The sequence below is a fragment of the Sarcophilus harrisii genome, chromosome 2 (genome assembly GCF_902635505.1).
Source record: "Sarcophilus harrisii chromosome 2, mSarHar1.11, whole genome shotgun sequence".
Classification (NCBI taxonomy): Eukaryota; Metazoa; Chordata; class Mammalia; order Dasyuromorphia; family Dasyuridae; genus Sarcophilus; species Sarcophilus harrisii.
In genome coordinates, this window is record NC_045427.1 from 582,760,224 (window position 1) to 582,786,647 (window position 26,424).

Genomic DNA, 26,424 nt, shown 5'->3' on the forward strand with positions numbered 1-26,424 from the left:
CCAAATTTGTAGTTTAATTTATAAAATAAAGAAATAAAGCAGCTGAGTTAGATAAACTCTGAGGTATCTTTTAGCTCAAAAATACTGTGATTATATGGCACCTAGACACAGAGAAGGAAGGGGTGTTCTTTGAAGAATGGCTAAGGGAACAATACAGAAATTTGACTGGAAAGTAAGATAGGGCATAGGAGGAAACAATAAGGAGTCTGACTGAGGCTGGGGCCACCAAGAATAAAAGCAGAAACTGGGGGCTAAAAGTCAGAAATCAAATACCAGAAAACATTCCAAAAGTTTTTCTTGTGTGGTTAAGGTAAAAGTGAGGAAGAGGTCTAGAAGTTTGGAGTATGTACCATTTGTCTGATAGATTCATGTTGGATCCAAACATTCCAAATCTAGTCACACATCAAAGATTCCATTTGTGTGAAAGTATGGAAGAAACTACTTGACTATTTTGGAGGCTTTCAAAAAAATGATTATTTTGAAGCATGACTAACTCTAAAATAGCTGAACTTTAAAACCTTGAAAATATCCATGTGGCTTAGATCTGTCTCCTAGGGAACTTTTAAAATAACCTCACAAGATAAAGAATTTTGTAGCAGCTAAAAATTGCAATTGCATATGGTCAGAATAATATTTCACTATGTCGGAGATCCTTGCTTTATAAAAAGATATATTAGCAGGGAAAAATAGTGACTGTATTTAGGATAACTACTTATTCTTTCCTTTTTTTCATAATATTGAATGCAAAGTGGCTAATATTATACTAAAACTATAACCACTGGATAAGAGTTTGGGGTTCCCTCTGAATTATTTACCTGCACTCCTAGTGTATTCTTTATTTATATTTATTTTATTTATTTATATGGCAGTGGAAGGGTTTCCATATCAGTTGGTCTAACACCCATGACTCTAAAGGCCTGAGGGACCAAATCTTTCCTACGGCTAATATCTTATAATTTAGGTAATCTCCATCTATAACCAAAGCTGATCACTCATATGCAATAAAACAGCTGCCAGTCTGCGAGTCTGCCCAATTCTAATTAATGTGAGTAGATCTTTCCCTAATGCTGCTCAGTCCTTATGATAGATAAAAAGTAGGTAGTATCTTTTTTTCAGAACAATAAAGGTTTTTTTTGGTTAAAAAAAAAAATCACCCTCATTATTATCATAATTTCATCTGCTTGCTCTCTGATGGCAAAAAGTCCTCATTTTTCAGTTAAAGGGTTAAAATGCAAACAACTCAATGAAATGAGCACACTCACTGAACTTTATGCTAAAGTGTACTTGACTCCTATCTCTCAGTGTACTGTAATAGACAAGGCCTTGGACTAAAGACAAAGATCATGGTTCAAATCTCAGCACAGAGAGTTACTAGTTGTGTGATTATGGCTAAATCTCTGTGCCTCACTTTGCTCATCTGTAAAATGCAGAGACTGGAACACCCAGGTCCCTTATAGCTCTAAACTTATGACTTTATTGATCCAGTCTTTTTTGAAAATAGGTTTAAGGGCTCTGGCACCTGCAGGCTATCCCTACTGCTTAACTTCTTGCCGTTGTTAATAACTTATTTGCTCATTTATTTCTTCCTCTGGGGGGAAACAAGAAAAGAAAACCATGAGCTATTTCTTCCTGCACACTCATCCTTCCCCTTCCCTCCCTAACAATTAGTATAGTGAACAATCCAAAGGGCTTTCAGTTCTAAGTTACTAAGGCATCCGATTCATCTGGCCTCCCACAAAGTTTTGAATCAATAGCCTGAGAAGCCAAAGATTTCCCAGAATTGGAAGCAGAAGGATGTTTCTCTATAGTCATCCTGCAAATAAGAATCAGCTCTTAACTTTGATGACTTCTATGGAGTACATGTTCATGTTGTGTTTGCATAGCATTTCATATGGTAAGTCCATAGTGTTCTTAGGACAGGGTCTTAGGAAATATTGTTTGCTCTTTTGCTAATTGTTGGTTTCAAAGGGCATCATTTCATTCTGAACCTGAACCTGAACTACCAGCCTAGGGTGAATTAGACTTGACATATAACAGTCCCTCCCAAGTATCCACATAAATCCTTAGATTAAGGCTAGAACCAACTCTACAGGCTTAAAAAAAAAAAATGATTTTCTAGACCATAGTGGTAGCCTTAGGGTACAGTATAGATCTTAATCTGGAAAGGATCTTGGAGGCAAGCAAGTCTAATTCCATTTTACAGATGAGGAAACTGAGGCCCAGGTTGGTTTAACTGATTTGCCCAAAATCATAGGAGATAAATATCAAAGGTAGGACTTGAATCCATCAAGTTCTCTGGTTCCACAGTCAATGTTTCTCCCATGGTACCTTATTATATGTCAACTGCAGAACATTACTATGACCTACCAACTGGTTTTAACAAATAACATTGACCTATGACTAAGGACCAACAATCTTGAATGGAATACCCTCCTCTTTAAACACTCCCTCTGGCATAAACTTCACTCCTTCAATGACTTATTAGAGGGTTTTTGTGAGTGATATTTCAACCTCTCCCTCAAAACGATCACTTAGTGTGTAATCTTCAGTGTGTCTGCCCCTCTGAACTAACCTAAGCATCAGTTGCTCAAGCAGAACTAGACCATATTCAGCATCTTTCTAATCTGATGGTACCTGCTGGATTCACTTTCTGATGACCAAGCTTCAAAGGATCAAACACAGGTTTTTCTCCATGTCATCGTGAAGCATGTGGGGAAGATTTTCTTGGGCTCATTATCATAAAATGTAGTTCACGTTCCACCAATAATTAACAAATGCATTTCTTCCTACATATACAAAGACAAATGAGTCATAAGGCAGTTGTTTGAGAGCCTAGTGGTCTCATGTTGTCAAAAGAATGGAAGGAAGTCCCTCCCAACTCATGGGTGCTTCTCTGTCACAAGTAAATGAGAAGACACTGACCAGAATGGTTCGGTGGTTTGTGATCTGTGCTTTTGGAGAGCATGACCATACTGATAAGCTCAGACTGACTAAAGTCAGTTGCAATAATGTGCTCAAACCTGAGAGTCTCATGAAAATGTGTTATTGTGGGAATTATGATCAAATTACGACTAGCACTCATTCAGGAAAAAAAAGCACATTGGTTGACTATCTTATTGTTGCACTTGCCATCCCTATGATTTCTTCCAGAATCACTTTCCCTCATCACATCCTCCTGCAGTTATTGTTGCCTTCATTAGGTTCTAAATTCCTTAAGAGTGAAACATTTGTATCCCTAAAATTTAACATAGTGCTGCAGAGTAAGCACTTAATAAATGATTCATGCATTCATGGGACATCTAGGTGCAGTGTGAGGATAGAGTGCTGGACTTGGAGTATGAAAAACCTGAGTTCAAATTCAGCCTCAGATACACACTAGCTGTATGATCTTGGAAAAGTCACTTAACTATCTCTGCCTCAGTTTCTTCGGCTGTAAAATGTGGCTAATAAAATTACCCTACCACCCAGAGTTATTGTGGAAATCAATTGAGATTTTTATAAAGTGCTTAGTACTGAGCATGGCACAGAGTGGGTATTTAACAAATGCTTATCGACACATTTATCCATTTCATTTATATAAAATACCTTGGTGAGAAAAGCATCATCTATATTTTAAATAAACAACAGCGGCATACATTATTTGGATAACACTCATATGTAACCATATTTAATTGTGTTAAGGATTAATAAAAGTACAGCTTAATTATATGACTTGTTTAACATACCTTATGTAAATCAAGGAGTACAACTGGATACAATCAGGGAAACAACATTGGAATATCAAGTCATTTTAACACCAGCTCAATGAAAATGCTCTATTTTCAGTTTGGTTTTCAATGAGAAGACAAGATACGTTGTCTTGGGTCATGACTGTACAAACAGCCATTCTCCTTTCTAAAAGTACTGTACCTCCAGATTAGGGCAGTGTGGGAGGAAGAGGCTTAATTAGGGGAAGGCAGCTATAAGAATCCTCAAAAAGAAAGTCTAGTCCTTGGGGAAATAATTCCTGAATGATATTATCACCACAGAAGTGTCAGAAGCTCCCCTCCATATAAAAGGACCAATAATAAACCAAATAATATTGAAAACAATACAATTTAATAATACTTCTGTAAGAAGCAGAATTACAATAATACATGTTTGTCACATGCATAGGTGTGCGTCAGAAAAACCCTTGTTATTAACTACAGTTCATGTGGAATAGCAAAATATTTACTTAAAACTACACAAATTTATTGGCAGAGAAAGAAATCTATAAAAGGGATGTGTACAGAGTATTGATGTTGTATCAGCATCAGTAGTGAAAGGTATCCACTTTTAAAAAAGCATATACACTTATATATATGCATATGTACATATATATATACACACACATACACACGATAACACAAATAAATACACACCTTAACGTGTTATCAGCCTTCAGCATCTTTGTGCTTTGACCAGACTTTCCTCCTAGTCAAGGGTTCTGGGAAGATAGTGTTAATTGTCTCTAGGCCAGTGTAAAAAGCCATAGTTTATTTCATGACAAAAATGACCTTGGCTATGTGGATATAATTACCTTTATGTATTTATATCTATGTATATCTGTGGGTAGATATACGCATATAGAACTACAGAGATAGATAAATGTGTATGTTGGGCCCAGCACTCAAGTTTTATACACTGTATTGTGGATCTTTCTATCGACATTGGCAGAAAAAAAAATCATACTATATTTCACTAGCTGAAGAAAAAGTAATCAAAGGCCCTACTTTCACTGCATACATGCAAACTAAGGTTTAGAATTTAGAAACCTGCCCTTCCTGACTTTGGCATTCATATACAACCATAATCCAAGAGCTTTGGTTCATGGAAACCTTCACTTTGTCTTCAGTGCAAATCGTGAATATTTCTGGAATTTGGCTCTGCCTGGGATAGCCTAACTACTGACTCCAAGTTCTCCATTCCGTTACTCTGATGGCTTCCAAACAATTACTGTGTCTGCAGGTCCATGTCTAAACCAAATTTCCACTTTTCCCCAGAAAAGTCCTCTAAATACAGTACTCATACCATCCATGCTTCACATACAAGCATACCTAATAGTTACCCATGCATCTTATTTGTGAGATGGGGTAGAACACATCATAGTTCATGAACTTTGTGAATACATTTGGCAATATTGCAGTTGATAAAGTAGAAACGACATCAATCTAAGAGGAATGAAAAAAGAGAAATGCAGCCAACTGGAACTAAAAAAAATCCTGTTTTCCAACAACAATGTCACATACCAAAGTCTCAAAATATAATCTAGCTTTTTCATTTACATCTATTAATTCTCTGAAGTCACTTACCCTTGCATCAATATTTTAAAAAATCTTCTTGGATAATAAATTGAAATCAAATGGAATTCAGTTATAAAAGAGAAATCAGGCATGAAGCTCATTGAAATATGGTGGTCATTTAAACATATTGTCCATTTTATGTATTCAGTAAAGCAAAAATCAACAATTATAATGTAGGAAGTGAAAATCTGTCCCACAGAAGAGAAAACTGCAATTGTTCATTATATATGACAGAATTGGAAGGGATAACAGAAATCATTTAACCTAATTTAGCTGAACCTCAGAGATCATCTAGTCTAACTCCCCCTCATTTAAAAGATGAAGAAATTTTTGTGAGTAATAAAGCCAGAATTTGAATGCAGGTGTTCTGATCTTAAATCGAGCATAATTTCTGTTCATTTGTTTTTTACATATAAAGTAATATAAATTCAATTAAGGGAAGAAAGCAAAGGGATTAAGCATTTATAAAGTGCCTTGTGTGTGCCAGGCACTGGTGCTAAACCCTTTTACAAATTTTATCTCATAAGATCCTCACAACAACCTTGGGAGGTGGGTGCCATTATTATCCCCATTTTACAGTTGAGGAAAGTGAGGCATATAGCAGTTAAGTGACTTGACCAGGATAATCCAGCAAATAAATATCTGAGACCACATTTGAATGCAGGAATTCCTGACCCCAGGCCCAGCATTCTGCTACCAGCTGTATAAAATCCTTAATTAACCAAGAGTAAAATTGCATGGTTTGGGTTGAGTGAAGGCAAAAACTGAAAGAACGCCACCCCCCTCCCCCCCCCAGAAATAAGTGACTTTAAATAATTGAAACAGACATGCTTTGAAATTAACAATGAAAATATAATTTTTGTAAAGTCATTGAGATACTCTCTAGCATGCTCTAATTCAACTTCAGAATTCTAACAAAACAGATTTTAAGCCCCTTGAAGATAAAGATTCCATCATCTTTCAGATCCTTTCAGGTGCCTGGCACAGTGTTGGACAAATGGCAGAAGCCTAATAAATACATATAAAATTGTGAGGGTAGAAAAAATAGAATTTCATCATATCAGTCCCCAATGGTTAATAATGAAAGGGTACATTGCAAGGAGTCAATATAAGATTATTTGATACCCCAAAGTCTGAAATACTTATAATGAAATATGGTTTGCTACACTAAGAGAAGAACGAAAATCCTGGGATAAAGGCCTTTATGCTTAGGATAAAATCATTGTTCCCAAATAAATATCTTTTGATGAAAAGTAATAAAATCTTCTAGCACAATGCTCATGATCCCGAATTCACTCCTTATGTCTGTTTCCAAGAAAAAGCTTCATCAGAAAGCACTTGAGCCAATTTAGTATTGAAAGGCTCATAAAAGTCTTGAAGAATCTTTTTTGTAAGTAGAAACATGGGTCCCAGGTTCCGGTCCTCTGGACGTCTTGTATTTGATGCAGGACTCCTGGTAATCAGGGCTTCCTGTTTTTTATTTAAGGGACCTGGGGGGGAAAAGGACAAAGGAATTCAGTTAAGGCAGGACAGGAACTAAAAGAACTAAAAACAACTTTACTAAAATACTGTTTATTCTTCGTGTTGCTAAGAGAACTGCTCTTTAAAATGTTTTTCAAATGAAGTTATTCCAAGAGCAGTTTGGAGCAGAGGGGGAGGGGTGAGGGACAGAGGATATTGTTAAGCACAAATACACAATATTTAACACATATGTGCATATGTGCACACCTACCCACATGCACAATACTATCGTGCAAATGCATATTCAGAGGCACCGTTGTGCTTTTACAAAAGGACTGGTACAATGACAAGGATATCTAGTCCTGCTTTAATGATTGAACAACAGCTAGTTGGTGCAGTGGATAGAGCACCAGCCCTGAAGTCAGGAGGGCCTGAGTTCAAAGTTGACTCAGACACTTGACACTCCCTAGCTGTGTGACCCTGGGCAAGTCTCTTAATCCCAATTGCCTCAAAAAATTAAAATAATAATAATTGCACAACATTCCCTCTGGGGTAAGTCTATCTGTTTAAGAATCACCTGACAATTAGCAGCACCTGAATTCTTCCAAGTGCATTTCCTCTCTTGTGATGCTAATGTAATCCATTATTTGGATGGCTCTGTCCCCCAAAGGCATTTACTATTTGAGACATTTGTAACTGGGGAGCAGAGCAAAAAGGACTCAAGATTTTTATTCCCTGCCTATGCCCGCTGAGTGTTTCTGCTTTTGACATGAAATTAATGGGAAAGAGTTTGCTTTTCTGATTCTGAGGGTATCCTTGATCCAAAATCACCTGGCAATGGAAAATTCTCCTATTGCCTGATTTTGATTTGAGTCAGTGAGGTGTGATGAATAGAGTATTGGACATAGTGTTAGGAACGGATGAGATTGAATCCTGCCTCAGATACTTCCTAATTTTGTGATTTGGGACAAGTCATTTGACTTATCTCAACTTTTCTCAGTTTCAGCTTCCTCATCTGTAAAATGGAGATAATGATGGTATCAACCTCATTAAGGGTGTTGTGAAGATCATATGCAGATATATATATATATTGCAAACCAAAAATAAATGCTATGTAAATATTAACTTGTATTAGGATTATGATCTGTATTGGCTGGTCTAGTGGCTTACATTGCCCTAGCTCATCAGTAATGACTGATTATCTCTATTTCACTTTGACTCTGCAAGTTTAGCCAATGACAACTGAGCCAATGACCACAAGGTGGGTTAGAGGAGAGGGAACACCTGTGACTCCATGTGCAGTGGAATACACAGGGTTAGTTTTATATCTATGCTAGGCTTTCTATAGATGGTAATGATATCATACATGAAAATGCCATTACAGATATTAAAGAGTAGTTCATAAACATTACTGTACTCCTTTGGTTTCATGGGTAGCAAAGTCAAACAATTTCCAAAGGGAGAGAAAAGAAGGATGAGAAGGCATCATTTCTCTCCTTAACCATTTAGCTGAAATCCAACATTATCAAGTCTGACTCGAGTTTTGGCAGACAAAAAACTATGGACAGGATCCCCTACAATATCTAGGGGTGTGGAGCACCAGGCTTTTCAAGTAGGCCATACAACAAAACCATTTACAAGGGGATACATTTCTAAATTTTTCTAAAAATTTCTAAAAATTTCAGGTGATATATGAGAGAAATTGACTGACATAATAGGGATAATCCAATCCTCTCTTTAGGGGGAAAACTTCCATGACAATTTTTTTTGAGTTGCATACAATAGGTCCACTTATTTCCAACAATAGTCAATCAACCAAATTCTAACATAATAAAAGAATTTAGACAAGTTCTTAGGATACATTGTCCTATAAAAATTGATTCTTATTGGCCTGGAGGAAATACTTTTTTTAAAAAAAAATCAAGAAATTATTCAATATTAAATTCTCTCAATCAACAATTCACATAAAGATGTCCTTTCTTCATTATAATCAGTATCATATTTTTTAACAGTGAAGTGAGTCTCCTTTATTATTGCAGATTTTAGTTCTACTCACCCCAGGTCAATACAGATTTCAGTTTAGCTATGCTCAAAAATGGCTCATGGATTTGAACAAAGGAATTAAAGTGATCTCGTGTAAAATAGATAGCCAAAGTGGGAGGGGAAGGCCATGAGGCATCTGAGTGATACTTTTGACTATCCCAGTCTTAACGGACTCGTACATCAGTTCACTTTCTAGGATCATACTGTCCTGGATGTTATCCTTAACCACTGGAGTTTGCTCTTTATTCTAACTTGCTTTAAGACTTTAATGAAATAAAGAATTCACACAATCTTTTTCATACCTAAATTCAGAAACTGGAAAACTTTGTTCATGGTATACTTGACGTTGGAGGCATGATCTTCAAGACGAAGAATAAGGATCTGTTCTTTGTCAAAAACAGTGAGCCAGTCTAAGAGATAAACAACATACAGGCCGATTTGCAGCCTTACCTAAAGACAAAAACAGGGAAAAACAATTTGAAATAATTTCAACAATTCCTCAAGATATTACAGGACATCTTCTGAAGAATAAAAAATAAAGCCATTATCCACTGAGATAATCATCTATATTAAACTGATTTTCTTTCATTTTCTTCTTTAGATACCTCCTGTACCCAACCCTGAATATTTAAGTAGTGGGCATTATGAATATAAAATAGCTAAATCACTAATTTTTTTCAAACTTTCAGCAAAATGATCAGTATTGTGTGTGTACATTAATATAAAGAGGATGTCTTAAAAGTTTTATTGCAGTTTTAAAGTTTAATAGCTTTGGGGATATCCTGTATATGCTTGATTGTTCTGTATGTTAAAAAAAATTTATCCCTACCCTCAATGAGTTTATATGCTAGAGGTAAGAAACTAAGAGATAAATACACACCAACATAAAATGTTTTCACATTGCTTTTCAACCTCATTATTTATCTTAAAGTCTCAATACCTCTATGTAAGAGGATGGAAGAATGGGAAGTAATTAAAGGAGATAAACAGTTTCTCAAACTTCATTAACTTTTCTCCAACCCACATATTGTTACCTTATTAACAGCTTTATAAAAAAAAAAGACCTCAAGCTGGTTTCTAAGCTAAAAAGGAAAAGTGTGTATATTGAACTCAGAAATATTATACTGAATCTGAAAAGGCTATTACCAGGACTTTTCATGCATTTGTAGATTTTAAGTTACTGACTTTGCAAATCTTTTCCTTTTGCTCCATCAAATTAATTTCCCTTTCCCAAAACAAAAGTTAATGATAGGATAATTACATGATAAAGTCTAATCTTATTCATAGAACTATTTTAGTGGAGAAGATGCTCTGGAAAGAGCCAAAAGCTAAGAGTCATCAAAATTGGATTGTAGACCTCAATCTGACTCATCAGTTGCACAAATCACTAGATTTCCTAGAGATTTCCCATCTCTATTTATGGAACTACCATTTTCCTAGTTACCCAAGCTAAAAATCTGTATTTTTGCCTTTTCTCTTTTTACCCTACTCATCCACATTCAATCAGATGTCAGTTCCTATTATTTTGTTTAAGTCAATCTAAAAAGAAAATATTATTGGTGGCTATAATACACAAGGCTTAGAGACAGGAAGATCTGGGGGTAAACTCTTGCCTCTATCCCATACAGGCTTTCTGATACTGATCAAATAATTTCCTTTTGCTCCATCAAATTAATTTCCCTTTCCCAAAACAAAAGTTAATGATAGGATAATTACATGATAAAGTCTAATCTTATTCATAGAACTATTTTAGTGGAGAAGATGCTCTGGAAAGAGCCAAAAGCTAAGAGTCATCAAAATTGGATTGTAGACCTCAATCTGACTCATCAGTTGCACAAATCACTAGATTTCCTAGAGATTTCCCATCTCTATTTATGGAACTACCATTTTCCTAGTTACCCAAGCTAAAAATCTGTATTTTTGCCTTTTCTCTTTTTACCCTACTCATCCACATTCAATCAGATGTCAGTTCCTATTATTTTGTTTAAGTCAATCTAAAAAGAAAATATTATTGGTGGCTATAATACACAAGGCTTAGAGACAGGAAGATCTGGGGGTAAACTCTTGCCTCTATCCCATACAGGCTTTCTGATACTGATCAAATAATTTTACTTTTTGTTCCCTGGCAACTCAAGATTACAAATTACTGAGAGACCTTCTTTGGTAGAGTGAGTTTTCCTCACCAGGGAGTCTTTTATTCTGATGAAGTTAAGGTCCAGACAAAAACAAAATAAATAAAATAAAGCAAAATAAATAAATAAAACCAATGTGAAGAACACCATGTCTAATGCCCAATAAAGATTAGAAATGGCACAGTTCTGCCATCAAAGAATTTATAGCCTAGTGGATGGTAGGGAAGATCCATCATGAACTCCAGTAAGAAAGATACAAGGAAAAATTTAATAGGAGAAACCTGAGATCCAGCCCAAATGGTATGATAAATCTGAGGAGGAAGAAATCACTTTTATATAGCAAAGTTCAGGCAGAACTCATGGAATGAGTTGCTGGAGTAGAGATCTATTTCAAGGTGGAAATTATGAACAGTGAAGGGGGAAGTCAGAGCAATAAGAAAAAGAAATAATCCACTTGGATTAGAAGCAGATTTTGCAGTACCTTAATTGCTAGAGTCATAAATATATGTTTTATCCAATAGATATTGAAGAAACCTACAAAGATTTTTAAATAGAGTAGTGGTAAGACAATAGAAGTACGAGAGGAAGAAGACTTAGTCAACAGTGTGGAAGACTGGAGGCAAAAGTGTAATGAAGAAAAATTACAAGTCTATTAGAATGATCTGGGTAAGACCAAATGAAAACTGAACTATACTGGTGACAATATGAATGGAGAGGAAGGTGTAGGTGCACCAGTTATTGTGAAAGTAGAAATAAGACGTTACAAGTAAGGCCTTGAATGGAGAAATCGGAAATGAATCTAAGGTTGGAAAGAAGACTGCCATTCTGAGAAGTATAGAAGTAGGGAGAAGGGAAGTAGGTTTGGGGGAGCAGATATCAAGTTCAATTGAAAACTTTTTAAGTTTGAGGTGTTAGATGGTCATTAAGGTAAAGTTCTTTAAGAGGATTTGAAAATATGAAACCAGAGCTCTGGGAATGGACAGATTTAGGAATTTTCTATGTATAAAAGTTGGAAATCCTCAAATCCAACCTTCATCTACCTTCTAGTTCATCATTACTCTTCAGCTAGACAATCATACAGTCTTCTAACATCTTTCTTCCCCTATTCTCTCCCATCTCTACTCTAGCTTTTGTTCTATCACTAAAGCAATCTTCCAAATCATGGATCATGAATTGATATGGATAGGGAACAATCCCCTTCTTTGCCATATATTACAAGTCCGTCAAAAAGAAAAAGGCCTTGTATATACTGAAATATTCATAGAAGCACATTTTGTAACAGCAACAAAAAAGAAGCTGTGGAAAAGGAAAAGAAGCTGTGGAAAAGGAAAGTGCTATTATTGTCTCCATTTTTATCGATGAGGTTAAATGACTTGCCACATATCTAGTATGAGACTGAGGCTGGTTTTGAACTCAGTTCTATCTTACTCCCAAGCTCAGTACTCTATCCACTGGTTACCTCTCTCCTTGGGTAGACAGCAGCTAGAGAAATCCTATTTTGTTTAACTACAACATATCTTCACTCTCTACACTGCACACCAAATGGGTGGAGTTCTAAATGCAAAGATCTGCTCAAATTGGTTCACTGAAGCCTCCATCCAGATCAAGCCAGTGATGATGAAATGACCCCAGAGAGAAAAACATTTCAAAGATATTGCCAGGACTCTTTCCTGCTGCTAGAAATGTGAGATAACTTATTTTAGCTCTGTCACCTTTAATAAAAGTTATTTTTGCTTTCGTATTGTGGCTCATCACCTTGATGCTTCCATAATTTAAACCCAGACCTTCCATGGGTGACAACAAGTACAATCATCTCTCTCCTCACAAGTTAAAATTTTTAGCAATTCTGCCTCAACCGAGGATAAAATATGAACTCTTTATTCTGACTCTCTTTAAAGTCTTTTTTTCACATTATGCACACACACACACACACACACACACACACCCACTTAACATAATTCAATTCCAAGCAAAATTAAGTATTTACTACAATTCCACTCTCTGGCATCCATGCTCTCTGTCTCTTTAGAATTCCCAACTCTAGCAGTTTACTCTAGATTTCCTAAGGCCCAATGTAATTAAAGCAATGCAAGGACTATAAAAGAGAATAAATTTGAAAGGGCTAAAGTGGAGAAGATAAAAGGGGAGAAATGGTGCTATACCCTATCATGAACAGTTCCCAAGCTCTCCTCACTATTTCATCTACTCTTTAATATAACTTTCCCATTGACCTTGGAACTATCAACACAGGCAACACTCACTAGTTCATTTTGCCCACCAAAGGCAAGACACTCAAGGCTTCCTGGTGACATATTTTCTCTCACTTTCAGTTTTATTATAGACTAAGAAAATAATTAAAATGGACATGGGGGGGAAATGTCCAAGATGAGCTACTGCCATATTTTCCAATACATTTGCCTCCAGTAGATTCAACATAATTAGATTTAATAAACACTGGTTAAATGCCTCCTTTGTATAGAACAATGACTGAAGAGGAAGATAAAACCTAATTCCTGCACTCATTGAAGTGAGTGAGGGGTTAAGAGAAGCAATCAGGACACATAAGATACTCTCACTGCACAGGGTGCACAATGCCCATACAACATCAGTGAAGGAAAAGAAGAATGGAAAAAAAATAAAAGAAAATCAAGTCTGTGATATTTTTAAGGTAGGAAAGTTGAGGTTATTTTCTCAGCTGTTTGGAGGATTTCCTAGAATAATGAGAAGTTAAGTGATCTTCCCAGGAACACAAAACCAGGATAAATTCAAGAAGTTCCATGAATCCATCTGAACTTTAAATCCTGACCCTGAAGCCAGCTCTCTTTATCCATATCCCATGCTGTCTAAGAGGGAAATGCCTTTTAAAAAATAACTCCCATTTATATATAGCACTTTGCAAACTACAAAGCACTTTCTTCACAATAATTCTATGTGAGATGTAGTAGAAATATTTCCCCTTGTAGATGAGAAGACTAGGTTTCAAAGGTGTGAAATAACTGGCACAGAGTCACAGAGCTAAAAGAATTCATTCTTTTATGAGTGCCAGGATTTGCACTCGGTTCTTCTGACAGCCTATGAGTGCTCTTTTATTACAAGATAAGAAAAGAATGACATGTTCCTGAAGGTAACTATTTTCCACAAAACCTACTTTTCAAATGATATGAATTTTGAAAAAAAACCTATCCTGTTTTTCACATGTTGCACATCATTGTCTAAAATGAATACTTATAGCAGCTGAGAGCAAAGTATTCTAGTCCTATAAATGAAGGTGCTTTAAAAAAGTGCTAAGAGTAATTAAAATATTCAATTCTGTCATGAGTAATTTCATTCTAATTGTTTAGGTGCTTTCTTCTCATTAGTATACCTTTATTTTTAAAAAGGACCCTTATTTTGGGGATTCCTTTTATAAGGACAACTTGGAAAGTGAGACAAAAAAACACCTGGATTTGATTCTTCTGTGTGATCTGGAGCAAGTTATTTCATTATTGCCTGGCTTGCCTCAGTTTCCTCATTTGTTAAATGATGGGTTTTCCTGTGTATCTGAGAATGTCAGAGGGTCACTTGACTAGGAAATTTTTTGCCAAACAATTTAAAGAGAGAAGGCAGATAACATTTGCAGTCTATTTATTTTGGTCCTATAGGGATTTACTTTAACTATAATAATGGAAGTTAGTAAGATCAAATGAGATAATATTTGTAAAGTACTTAGAGATTTAATGAATGTTTGTTCCATTTCCATTCTCCATTTTCCTTCTAAAAAAAAACTGCAAATTTAAAGTGATGTAAAGTGCATGGTGGTGAATAAGATACTTATTTACATAAGTTTCATAGAAAGAAATATATACTATGAAGCTAGTCAAATAAATTAGTATTCTATTCAAGGTCACATATGTCATTCCCATTATTTCTCATCTCCAAGCTTTTGCTCACCCTCTTCTCCCTAAAAATTCCCTCCCTCCTCTCTGAATTTATCCAGGTCTCATGCTTTGTCTGCTGAAATCCATTTCATTTTGTAAAGTCTTTCCTAGCACACATTGCATCAGCTTTTAGTCTCTACTTTTCAAATTGGTGGAAAGAACTAAAAAAGCCTAAAGATCTGACCTGCTACTAGCTAATTGTTATAACAACAATATTATTATCTAAAACACCATACATTAGAATAGCTAGCATATATATATATATGTGTGTGTGTGTGTGTGTGTGTGTGTGTGTGTATATATATATATATATATATATATATAGAGAGAGAGAGAGAGAGAGAGAGAGAGAGAGAGTTCTTTGTGGTTTATAAAGAACTTTACATATGTTAATTCATTTGATCATAATTTTGGGAGGCAGATCCTTTTTTTATGTCCATTTTTACAGAGGAGGAAACTGAGCTAGTAAATGTCTGAGAGTAAATTTGAATTCAGGCCTTCCTAATGATAGATCCAGTGCTTCACCTATTGTACCACTGAGATAGTTCTAGATTCTAGGATCCATCTTCCTCACTAAATAAGTTTGTGCTCTTGTGTAAGTCATCATGACGCAGTAGAAAGAGTACTGAATTTAGAAGGATGTCCTTGAAGTCGTAGGGACTGAGATCATAATCCAGATCTTGCTACTCATTGTGCCACTGTACATTTGGGCATAGCAATAACCTCATTAATCTTCAGTTTCCTCATCTGTAAAATCAGAGAGCTGGCCTATGGGTCATTTCAGTTGTGTTGTTCAGTTGGGGAATGGCTGAACAAGTTGTGGTATATGAAGATAATGGAATATTATTGTTCTATGAAAAATGACGAACAATCTGTTTTAGCAAGGCCTGGAAAGAGTTACATGAACTGATGCTGAGTGAAACAAGCAGAACCAGGAATACATTGTACACAATCACAGCAAGAATGTGTGATGATCAACTATGACAGGCTTGGTTCTTCTCAATGATTATAATCAATTTCAATAGAATCTGGACAAAAAATGCCATCTGCATGCAAGAAAAGAACGAAGGAAACTGAATGTAAATCAACACAAACAACGTTCACTTCTCTCTCTTTTTTTTTTTTTCATTTTTCCCTTCTGCCCTGATTTTTGTCTCCTAACATGATTCATAAAGCAATGTGTGTTAAAAATAAATTTTAAAAAATGAATGTGCATGTATAATTAAAATGTTTTCACTCATAACTGGGAAAGGTAAAACTTTAAAAAAGCACATTCTATAAAAAGCATAAAGATTAGAGTTTTGGTCCACAGTGCTTCTGATTGGGGGGAGGAATTCAACTTAACTATTTCTCTTCCTAATATTTGCCAAATTCTAATCATGAACCTTTAGATCCTAAAAATAGGCTCAAAAATACTGATTATCCTTTAGACTCTACAGACTATGATCATATATTAGGAAATGGAGAGTTTTGTGATTTCTTAACTCATGGAACTTCTATAATGTCCTCTGAAAACCATTTAATAAATACTTCATTATTCTATATTAGTATCAATCCCACACCAAGAAAGCACTCTGGTCAATAAATGATATCATCTTTTACAAAAGATTTATAGGTTGACATATTATATGACCATGGGTAAAGGGACAATGAAGCCTTGGGAAATGTTCTGTTGGGTTGTGGAGTGTGTGGATTATTGATTGCTGTTGAGTTTCCTTGTTGTTCTTGCTAAGACACCAACACCACTGCTGAAAATATTCCCAGACATGTCTCATGGCATGTTACCAACTCAGAAAAGCATAACTCTTTGGGTTCTCAAGCAATTGCATTTCATACAGTTTTTCAGTTAAAAAAAAAAAAGTTTTTACTCATTTGGCTGTCAGTGAGGGACAGTGAGGAAGGGAACAGAGAACAATTCTTTAAGCCAAGCCCATGCCTTCCCCCACACAGCTTAGATAGACATTTGCTATCAAACAGTAGGAGTTTCCTGGATTTTTGTATGATTTCCATACTTTAAACCCATTCTGTAAAGAATGATGAATAACTTCATGATAGCTTTCTGATCTCTGTTAGCAATATATAAGTCATTCCCCTGTGGGGCAGAAGTCAATCACTGGTCTTGGAAATAGAAGTATATGCTTTACGTGCAATGAGAAGTTAAACTCTGAAAGAGGCAGAGGTCAAGATGAAACTTAGCTATTCCTAGTGTAAAAAAAAAAAAAAGTATCTTATATGCATACAGAGTACCTAGGACTGGAGTATGTGGTCTTTTAACAAAGATACTTTTCTATAAATTATTCAAATGCAAAAGTTCACATGTAAAAATCTAAAGAATTAAATTCTGATTCTTTGGTTTGTTAGGGTATCTTTTGGTTAATAACATGAGCAGTATTTTTAGTTATATGGTTAAATGACATAATAGAAACATTTTTTTAAAAAATTGAAGGAGTTTGAGTTCCTGAAAAGTTATTGAACCGAGCTGAGTCAACAGAACAATTTCTATCAGAGGACTATACCAAATTGTCCTTCTCACTGTAACTACTATGACATTTATTTTGTTGGCTTTGAACCTTTGCACTAGATGTTCTCTATGTCCATTACATTTTCTCTCCTCACCTCTTAGCATCTCAAGTTTCTTCCAAGATTGTGTTCAAAGATCATCTTCTATAAGAAGACTTTCCTGATGTTCCCCCTGATGACTACGCCAGCTGTTAGTGCCTTGAATTTGCTTGATACACACACACACACACACACACACACACACTTTTGTGTATCTGCCTACCTCTCTCTCTCAATATGTATGCATATAAAATATATAACATAGCATGTAATGTATATATCTCAATATCTATTTCTCTCTAATTATGCATGTACAGCATATATACTATGTAGTACTGCATATAATGTATGTCTTTATATTTCTCTTTAGATATATATGTGAATGCACCTATAATATAGAATATAGTATATAGTATATACATATACATATATGTATATATATATATATATATATATATAGAGAGAGAGAGAGAGAGAGAGAGAGATGTATATCTAGTAGAGAATAAAGTATATGTATATGAGAGGCATCTATATATATATATATATATTTATATATATATGTGATATATGGTATAACATATATATGTATAGAGTTTTACTTGACAGAATGTAAGTTCTTTAAGGACAAGAAATTATTTTACAAAATTACATATTTGTTTTTATATACTCGAGTACCTGGAATACAGCAGGGTTTTAATAAATGCTTGCTGATGAACTTATTGATTCACTTTTGCCTAGAGCAGCAGAAACCCTTTCCAAGTCCTTTTATTCCACATTTTTATTTTCTTCAAAGAATCCTTTCCTAATTTTCCTGTTGGCAGAGACCTCTTCTCCACATCCTCTTTGTTCTTCTAGTACATTGCTCATGAGATTCTTATCGTTTTCCATCTCACAAGACAATATGAAATTGTGCCCTTGTTCTCTAATAAAATGTGACCCATGAAGAAAAGGGACATTGTACTTCCCATCTCTAGACTGTTGCAATTGTGGTACCCATGCTTGGATTGCACTCCCTGCTCATCTTTATTTATTTATTTATTTATTTTGGTATTCTTTATTTTTTTCAAAGCTCAGCTCAAGTATTATTTTCTTCCTGATCCTCGGCTTCTTGTGTCTCTCCCCAATTATTTTTCATTCATTGATTTATTTTTATTTTTTTAATATACTTTCACATGTCTGTGTTGTCTTGCTGAGAGAATTTGAGCTCCTTGAAGGAAAGTTTTTTTTTTTTCCTTTAAAACTATAGCCCACAGCACAGTGCCTGCATGTAACAAGCTCTTCATAAAACCATTATTAAGAAATTGATTCTTCCTCTTTTATCCCCACATTCTCCAACCATGACTCACACAAAGTTGGTGCCCTATAAATGTTCATGGAATAAGTCAATGGATAAATAAATGAATGATTTTTGACTGGATTCCATTCTGTCCCAGGGGAGTCCTTGTCTTTCTCAGTAAACTAGTACCTACTCATAATCCACTGAGGTCCCTTGTGGTTCATTTTCTTATTGTAGTGAGATTTCTAAAATTACATTTTGGAATCACTAAGATTAATAAGAGAGATAATAGCAGCTTGCCAGTTATGTAGTAGTTTATCATTCGAGAAGCATTTTTTGTATATTATCTCATTTTGATACTTAACAACAACCCTAGGAGGTGAATGCTGTTATTACTTTTTACATGTTACACTTTTACATCCCATTTTACAGATGAGAAAACTGAATCTAACAAAGATTAATTGGCTTGCCCAAAACTATTAAATGTCTCAGATAGGATTTGAACTCAGGTCTTCCCAAATCTTCTCTACTCTGGTATCTAATTGCCTTTACTTTATCACTTAGCTGCTTCTACTTCATGGTCTGCAGTCTTGTTTAAAAAAGCATTCCAACAATTTAAAAACTCAGCATAGTGGTAGGCTCACAGTAAGGGCTTAATAAATGCTTGTTAACTTGGAGTAGAAAATTGTATGGACTGAGAAAATTACCCTGGAAATAGGAAAATATCGCGAAATGAGGTAATCCATTCCTAATTTAAATGCTTTCAACTCATAAAAGAAAAATAGCAAAAATTACTTTCTTTGTATTAAAAAACAGAAAGGTCCTCATGAATTTAGATGAGAAATATAAAATAGATCATCAGATGACATATTCTGTTTGACAGTCATTCATGGAAAACATTGGTGGTTACTGGTATGCAATTTAAAACAAAGCAAAATATTTTAAAATTCAACAATAATTTCCACAAATAGAATGTCTATTCATAAGGTAATTTCCAGGTTGGGTATTCTTGTCAATATGGAATTTTGGATGAAGTTGGAATAAAAACATTACCAAATGGTAATGTTTAAAAAAAAATGTGTACTCATTCTCTTGCCAAGCAAGAAGTTGTGGCTCATGGTGGATCATCTACAGGGAACAAAGTGATAAAAATGCTGGTTTTCACTGGCCTGTATATCTGTTCTAATGTTATCTACCTCTCAAAGGACCCTTTGAACAGTATTTGCACATTAAAACACTTCCTCCTCTTTATATGCTAAAATTCCGAGCCACATTTCCACTTAGATAATAACAGCAAAATAGCTCATTATTGAAAGAAGGCAAAGGATTTTGTGAATACATACAGGCATCGCATTATTCAGGGTGTTATTGTAGACACAGGCTCGCAATGAATAATCCAACATGCAATTTTCAAACAGCTGCAGAGATTCTGCCACTTTTTCATGGAAATCTTCAGCAGATTTATTGGAACTTGCAAAGTAGAGATAATCTGAATATAACCTGTAAATGAAATACAGATGTATAATTTATTGTATATGAATGCAGAAGAGCTCAACTTCCTTGAAGAAGGAAACCAATGTCCAAATTACATTACTTATTATTGTTCATTAAAATTCTATTTATCCTTTGGTATTATGTCTCTTCTGTTTACTCATTTTTCACTCCCTATCTTCTCATCACCAATGCTCAGGACTTCCAGATTCCCCTTACAATACTGACAATCTCATGTGAATTTTTAATCTTCATTAGGATCTTTAATCCATCTATATTAATCTGGAACATAGACTCTGAAAACATAAATTTTCTTGCAATTTCCAAGAAGCTTCACATGGCTTTGTTTTCACACCATTTACCAAAAATGTCATCAAATTTTGGAAATTGGCCAATTGCAGGGTAGAGATCTTGAAAATTATAAACACTTTCTATTTCAGGCTTCAGTCTTACAAAAGAAAGAAGAGTGTTGTTATTCCTCCAATGTCACATTTCTACAAAACATTCATTTTAAATTTATGCACATATAATGCATGCACAATTTTCCCCCCTTAAATCTGAGATTGTTCTTTTGAGAGAGGAAACTAAATATAATATTACGGTTGCATATCTATGGCTCCTAGGCATACTATCACAGATTTAAGAGTTGAGAGGACCTTACAAATCATTGAATCTGATTCCTTCATTTCATAGACAAAGAATTAAGACATGTGAAGTTAGGAAATTTGACTGTCACTCAAGGAGGAAATTAAAAGAGACAGGACTGGAATCCACATTTCCTTACCTTTTCTCCCTATAAGTAAACAGGTTGTATTTTGTATCTAATCTCATTTTTTCCTTCACCCCCCCCTTTTTTTTTTGTCTCCATGAACTCAATATCTATCTAATTTGTTTTATTTTCATATTTTACAAACCCTGAATTTTTATATCTATGTTTTATAAATAGTGCTGAATATAATGGCAATAACAGCTAATATTTCTATAATACCTACTATGTGCCAAATATTGTATTGTATTTACAAATATCTCATTTGATCCTCACAACCCTAGAAGGTGGTTTTCTAGAGTCCAGCAAAACATGTCTAAGTCTTTTTTTTCCTTTTTGTTACCAAGGTTTGTTCAAACTTCTATGAAAACCAATCTCTAGAGCTGGTTGTGAGAGGGGAGGTACTATTAGTTCTTTCCCTCTTCTCCCAACATACTCAAATCAGCCAGTCTTCCCATTCTCTTAAATGTGGAAGCAATGGAAGTCTAGGATATGGAGGAAAACACAAGTTCTCTATTGTCCTAAATGAGGATTTAAGGGCCACTGCAAAAAGGTGGAAGAATGCTCTGAACATCCTTTCTAGGCTAGAGTGCCAAGTGGGGTTGGGGGCTAATGCACATAGTCACAGCTGTGTGCCCATTTTTTTTTTTTATCATGGTTTTGTGTTGTCTCCAAGGTATAAATTGCTACATTCAGCTTTGCCATTAAGAGTATGTTGAAACTAGGGAGCAAATGTAGAATTGGGTCTGTTCATATCTTTGCATAATTCCACCAACAGACATTTAACCCAGTGTGTTGGAGTTCCTCCTTTAGAGTTCTTGATTTTGAGTATATAGTCATAGAGACTGCAGTGACTCTATTATTGTGAAATCAGGTCTTTTTTTTTTTTTTAATATGGTCATGAACACCTCTGATGGCATCCAATATACAATTCCTAAGTTGAGTCCATCACCATGCAGCTAACTACAGCTTCATTCCTTCACCCTTTTCTGACTTCTGATGGGAAGGCTCCTCTCAAAGCTTTCCTTTAGAAAAGGCAGAGAATGAACTTTTTTGTTGCTCTGTCTGCTTTCAGCAGTCTCCCTCCCTTTTCCTTCCTCCTTTTGTTATTGTCTCCTCCCATTAGATTGTAAGTGCCTTGAGAGCAGGGGTTGAATTTCTTTTTTAATTAATTATATCCCTGGCACTTATCAGAGTGTCTCACACATAGCAAGCATTTAATACGTATTTATTAGGTTGAATTGGATCATTGGAACAGATCCGAACAGGATGAACAGTTATAGACAGGTCACAATATCTATGCCTGGAGGTCATACCAACATCAAAGAGTTAATAAATCCATACAACATCTAGCATAATGTATTGTATGTAGTAGATGCTTCATAAATATTTGCTGTTTTTTATAAAAGCATCTGGATGGTATCATGAATAGAGTACTAGATCTAGAGTCAAGAAGACCACAGGTCAAATCCAGCTTCAGGCTTTTACTACTTATATGATGATGGGCAAAATCATTTCACTTATCCATCTTGATTTCATCATCTATAAAATGGGAATAACAATAGTTCCTATATCCCAGGAATATTGTGAGTTTAAAATAACATTTGTAAAGCACAATGCAAACCTAAAAGTACTAATATAAATGCGAATTGGTAATTATTATTATTGTAACTATTAATATTTGATATATAGGCTATATAGGAAAGTAACACAAATATATATATATATATATATATATATGTGTGTGTATGTGTATATATATATATATATATATATGACCAAGAGTCATTCTTCAATGGATAAGGTCCAAAGTTTTTAAAAGAAATGCAAGGTATTAACTAACAATCATTTCAAAGATTGTTTCAAAATACTAGTATACAAAATTTTAAAAAATTCCAAACTGAAGACCAAATTCATACTCTATAACTTGTTTGGATAACAAAAGTTAAGTCACAGTATCAGAAGGATTATGGGAAAATAGGCACAATAATAATATGTTGTTGATAGAATTGGTCCAACAATCCTAGAAAATGATGTGGAATTATGTAAATAATTTGACAAAAATGTCCATATTCTGTGATGTAGAGATTCCACTATTAGGCATATACCTCATGGGGGTAAAAATTGATAGAGATATCCTATAAATATCAAAATATTCATTGTAGCACTTATATGGTAGCAAAGAACCAGAAACAAATGAAATGCTCATCAACTGGACATATGGAACTGAACATTTTTGTACCAGAAGTAAAAATAACATGAAAATTCAGTCAAAAGGGAAAACATGTACTAAAACAGAGAGAAGTAAGCTGAACTAGGAAAACAATATGCCTAATGACCTAAAAAGAACAAAAAAACAGAATCTAAATAGAAAGAATGACAATAACAAAACCTCAAACATTGTACAGCTATAATGACCAAGATTAGTCCTCATGATTAGGAATAGATAAGAAAAGGTAAGTTTTCTTATAAGTATGGAAAACTACATATCTATCACACAAATTAATGTGTTAGCTGTTTTTACTGAATTGCTTTTAAAAAAAAATAACTTTTGTCATTTCAAACCTTGGTTAGAGGGGAATGCTTGCTAGGTGAAAGGGAGATAATATATTTGTGAAAGTCATCAATACAAAATAATAAAAAAAAAAAAAAACAATTCTGTTGAATTAATTAAGTCTTTTCCAAGTCACCAGGAATTTGCAAAGTACAAGGGCTAAGTTATCTGCACATGTTTAAATGATTATTCAAGTGGTAGCAGAGAAATGGTATTATACTCCATTCAGCTATGGCATAAAGCCTCTCTGGATTATCTCCACTATGTTATAGGAACCGTGCAGTACTCTTACCTAATAATGTTAAGAAAAAAAATGAATCTAGGTCAATCTCAATGAGGCTCCAACAACATCATCCAAAGTTCTGGGGAGATAATCATTTATAAAGGAATCTTCTATGTCTCAAAACAAGTCATCATATTTAGATTTCACAGTATCAGGGAAAACGAACAAGTCTCTTAATTATTATAAAGGTCTTTATTCAATGAGAAAAATCAAATCTCATAATGACAAATTCCAAAGAATTTCCCCAAACTCTTAGCTCTACTAGAAGACAATTTAAAATAATTGGAGCCCTTGAATGAAGACTGGAATCTTTTTGTCCTACCAATATTTTCTTTGCAAAGGCATTTTTTACAATGGTATTTGATTACCAGAATTTTAAAAAAAATCAAAGTGTGCTCTATTTTGTTCAAAATATTTTAATTTAAATAAAAAGCAATTTTTCATATGGAATTTCAGTGAGTCAACCACTTTAAAGATTAAGATGTGTGTTCTTAGGGAAAAAAGATAATTCAATTATGCTATACACAAATTCAATTCTCCCACCATCCTAGGATAAGATTATTTATTTTCATTTGTCTGGGGTCAATCAAATTAATTCAACTCTTGTCATTTCTGGGGCCATTCTCAATTCCTTTCCTAACTATATATATATATATATATATATATATATATATATCTTCTCTAGTGAGATGAAAATATTTTCCCCTAGATTCTAAGACCGTTGGATGGATATCTTTAATATGCCCAGAGAATCCATTCTGACATTTAGAATTCCATGAATTTCAAATATCCAGTGATATATATCCATTCATGATGAAACATGTGAAAGAGGGAAAGGGAAAGGGAACAAACATTTATAAGCACCTACAATATCCTAGACACTAGGCTAATGCTTTACAATTAATGCCTCCTTTGATTTTCATAATTTTGGGTCACTGCTAACTTATCAACAAAAACCCAAAATGGACTAAAATGGACTTGTCAATACTGAATTTTGATTATAGTTACACAAAATTTTCTTAAAAAAAAACCCTCAAAAGTCTGATCCCAAAAAGGCCTTGTTTATTGCTACAGTCAATTATCCCTTTTCTCTTCTGTTTTTGAAACCTGCAACATCTCTGAGGATGCCTGAAGAATTGGGAGGTGAATTCTCTGGAATGGAGTGCTTATAGGACAAAGAGAAATCATTTATCCTTCCTACTGTGAAGTTGTGGCTGCCCATACCTTTCTTTAGAGGACCTAGAGAAACAAACTACAAAAATGTCCTTGGAGAACACAACAATAATTGTCCCCCCACCAGTCCCCTGGATAAATAGGAGCTGGTGATGATCTCAAATGGTTCAAGTCAAATTCTCTTCATTTTCTTACTCTCAAAATCATTCTGAACAGATGGGTGATAACTATTTCCAATGGCAATTCCAAACACGTCAAAATATATTCAATGTATTGTGTACTATTGTTATTTTAGCAGCCTTCCTGGTTGGTGGAGCTGTGAATTAGTCCAACCATTCTGGAAAGCAATTCGAAAGAGAGTGACTAAAATGCCCACACCTTTTGTGTCACAGATTCCATTATTAGGCATATGTACCTCAAAGAGGTCAATATCAAAAAGGGTCAATAGACATCAAAATATAGAAGAGATTTTTGTCGTAGCAAAAAAATGGAAACAAAGTAAATGTCCTTTGATTGAGAGAGACTTTAAAAAAATGTCCTGGTACATGAATGTAATTGACTATTACTGTGTTGTAAGAAGTAATGAATGTGATAAATACAGAGAAAAAACAGGATGGTATTAAGCAGAAAAACACCATGTGTAATCAGCATAATACCATAAATAGAAAACAACGAGAAAAAAGTAAAACTTGAAGAGTATGAAATTATAATGACCAAATAATCCCAAAGGAGTGATAATCAAAAAGTACTTTCTTTCTTTCTCCCAAGAAGTGAAAGAGTATGTGAATAAAGGAGTACAGAAAACATTTTTTTTTTAAATATTGTTGAACTGCTTTATTTTTTTCAAATTCTTTGTTATAAAGATGGCTATGGAGGGGCTACAATGGGAAAGTTAGATTATACAAAATAATAATGGCTAGTGTTTATATAAAGCATTAATATGGTATTTTATATATTAGGTAAGTTATATTATTTTATATAATAGATAGCATTTAGTATGCTATTGTTTTATTTGAATAACTCTGAGAAGAATCCCCATTTTATAGGTGATAATTCAGAGACAGATTGAAGTTAAATGACTTGCCTAAAGTCACATAATAAATGTTTTAGGGCTAGGTTCGAGCTCAGGGTTCCTACAGGGAATCTACAGATTCAGCACTTTATCCCATATACTGTACAATAACAAGGTTCTAGCTCTGAGGGTGGATGCCCTCCACTTTGTTTAAATAAACTTTGATTATTTCCAATGTCACTGCACTTCTCACCACCCCTCTCCTGAAATGGGGACCCCTGAATCATTATTTCTGAATTTGTCATAACATATCTTGCCATGCTTTGGAGTTAATGAAAAGAGTGATGTCCCATAAATCACCATAGCATTTCCAGAACTTTATAACAACAGCAATTAAAATTTATGATACTTATGGTGACAAGGCAGTTTACAT

General features: G+C 34.5%; 1 protein-coding gene across 9 annotated transcripts in view; it reads right to left on the bottom strand.

The window, feature by feature from the left end:
• Nucleotides 1-4,076: 4,076 nt before the first annotated feature.
• CHST15 (carbohydrate sulfotransferase 15) overlaps nucleotides 4,077-26,424 on the bottom strand; it is a 128,001-nt gene continuing 105,653 nt past the window's right edge. For all 9 annotated transcript variants that reach the window (XM_031956011.1, XM_031956016.1, XM_031956007.1 and 6 more), the window contains 3 exons: nucleotides 20,056-20,212; nucleotides 9,131-9,278; nucleotides 4,077-6,814 (listed from right to left, as the gene is read on the bottom strand). In XM_031956011.1, coding sequence (XP_031811871.1) covers nucleotides 6,624-6,814; nucleotides 9,131-9,278; nucleotides 20,056-20,212 — 496 coding nt within the window. In that variant the 3' untranslated portion in view covers nucleotides 4,077-6,623. The remainder of the gene's footprint in view (nucleotides 6,815-9,130; nucleotides 9,279-20,055; nucleotides 20,213-26,424) is intronic.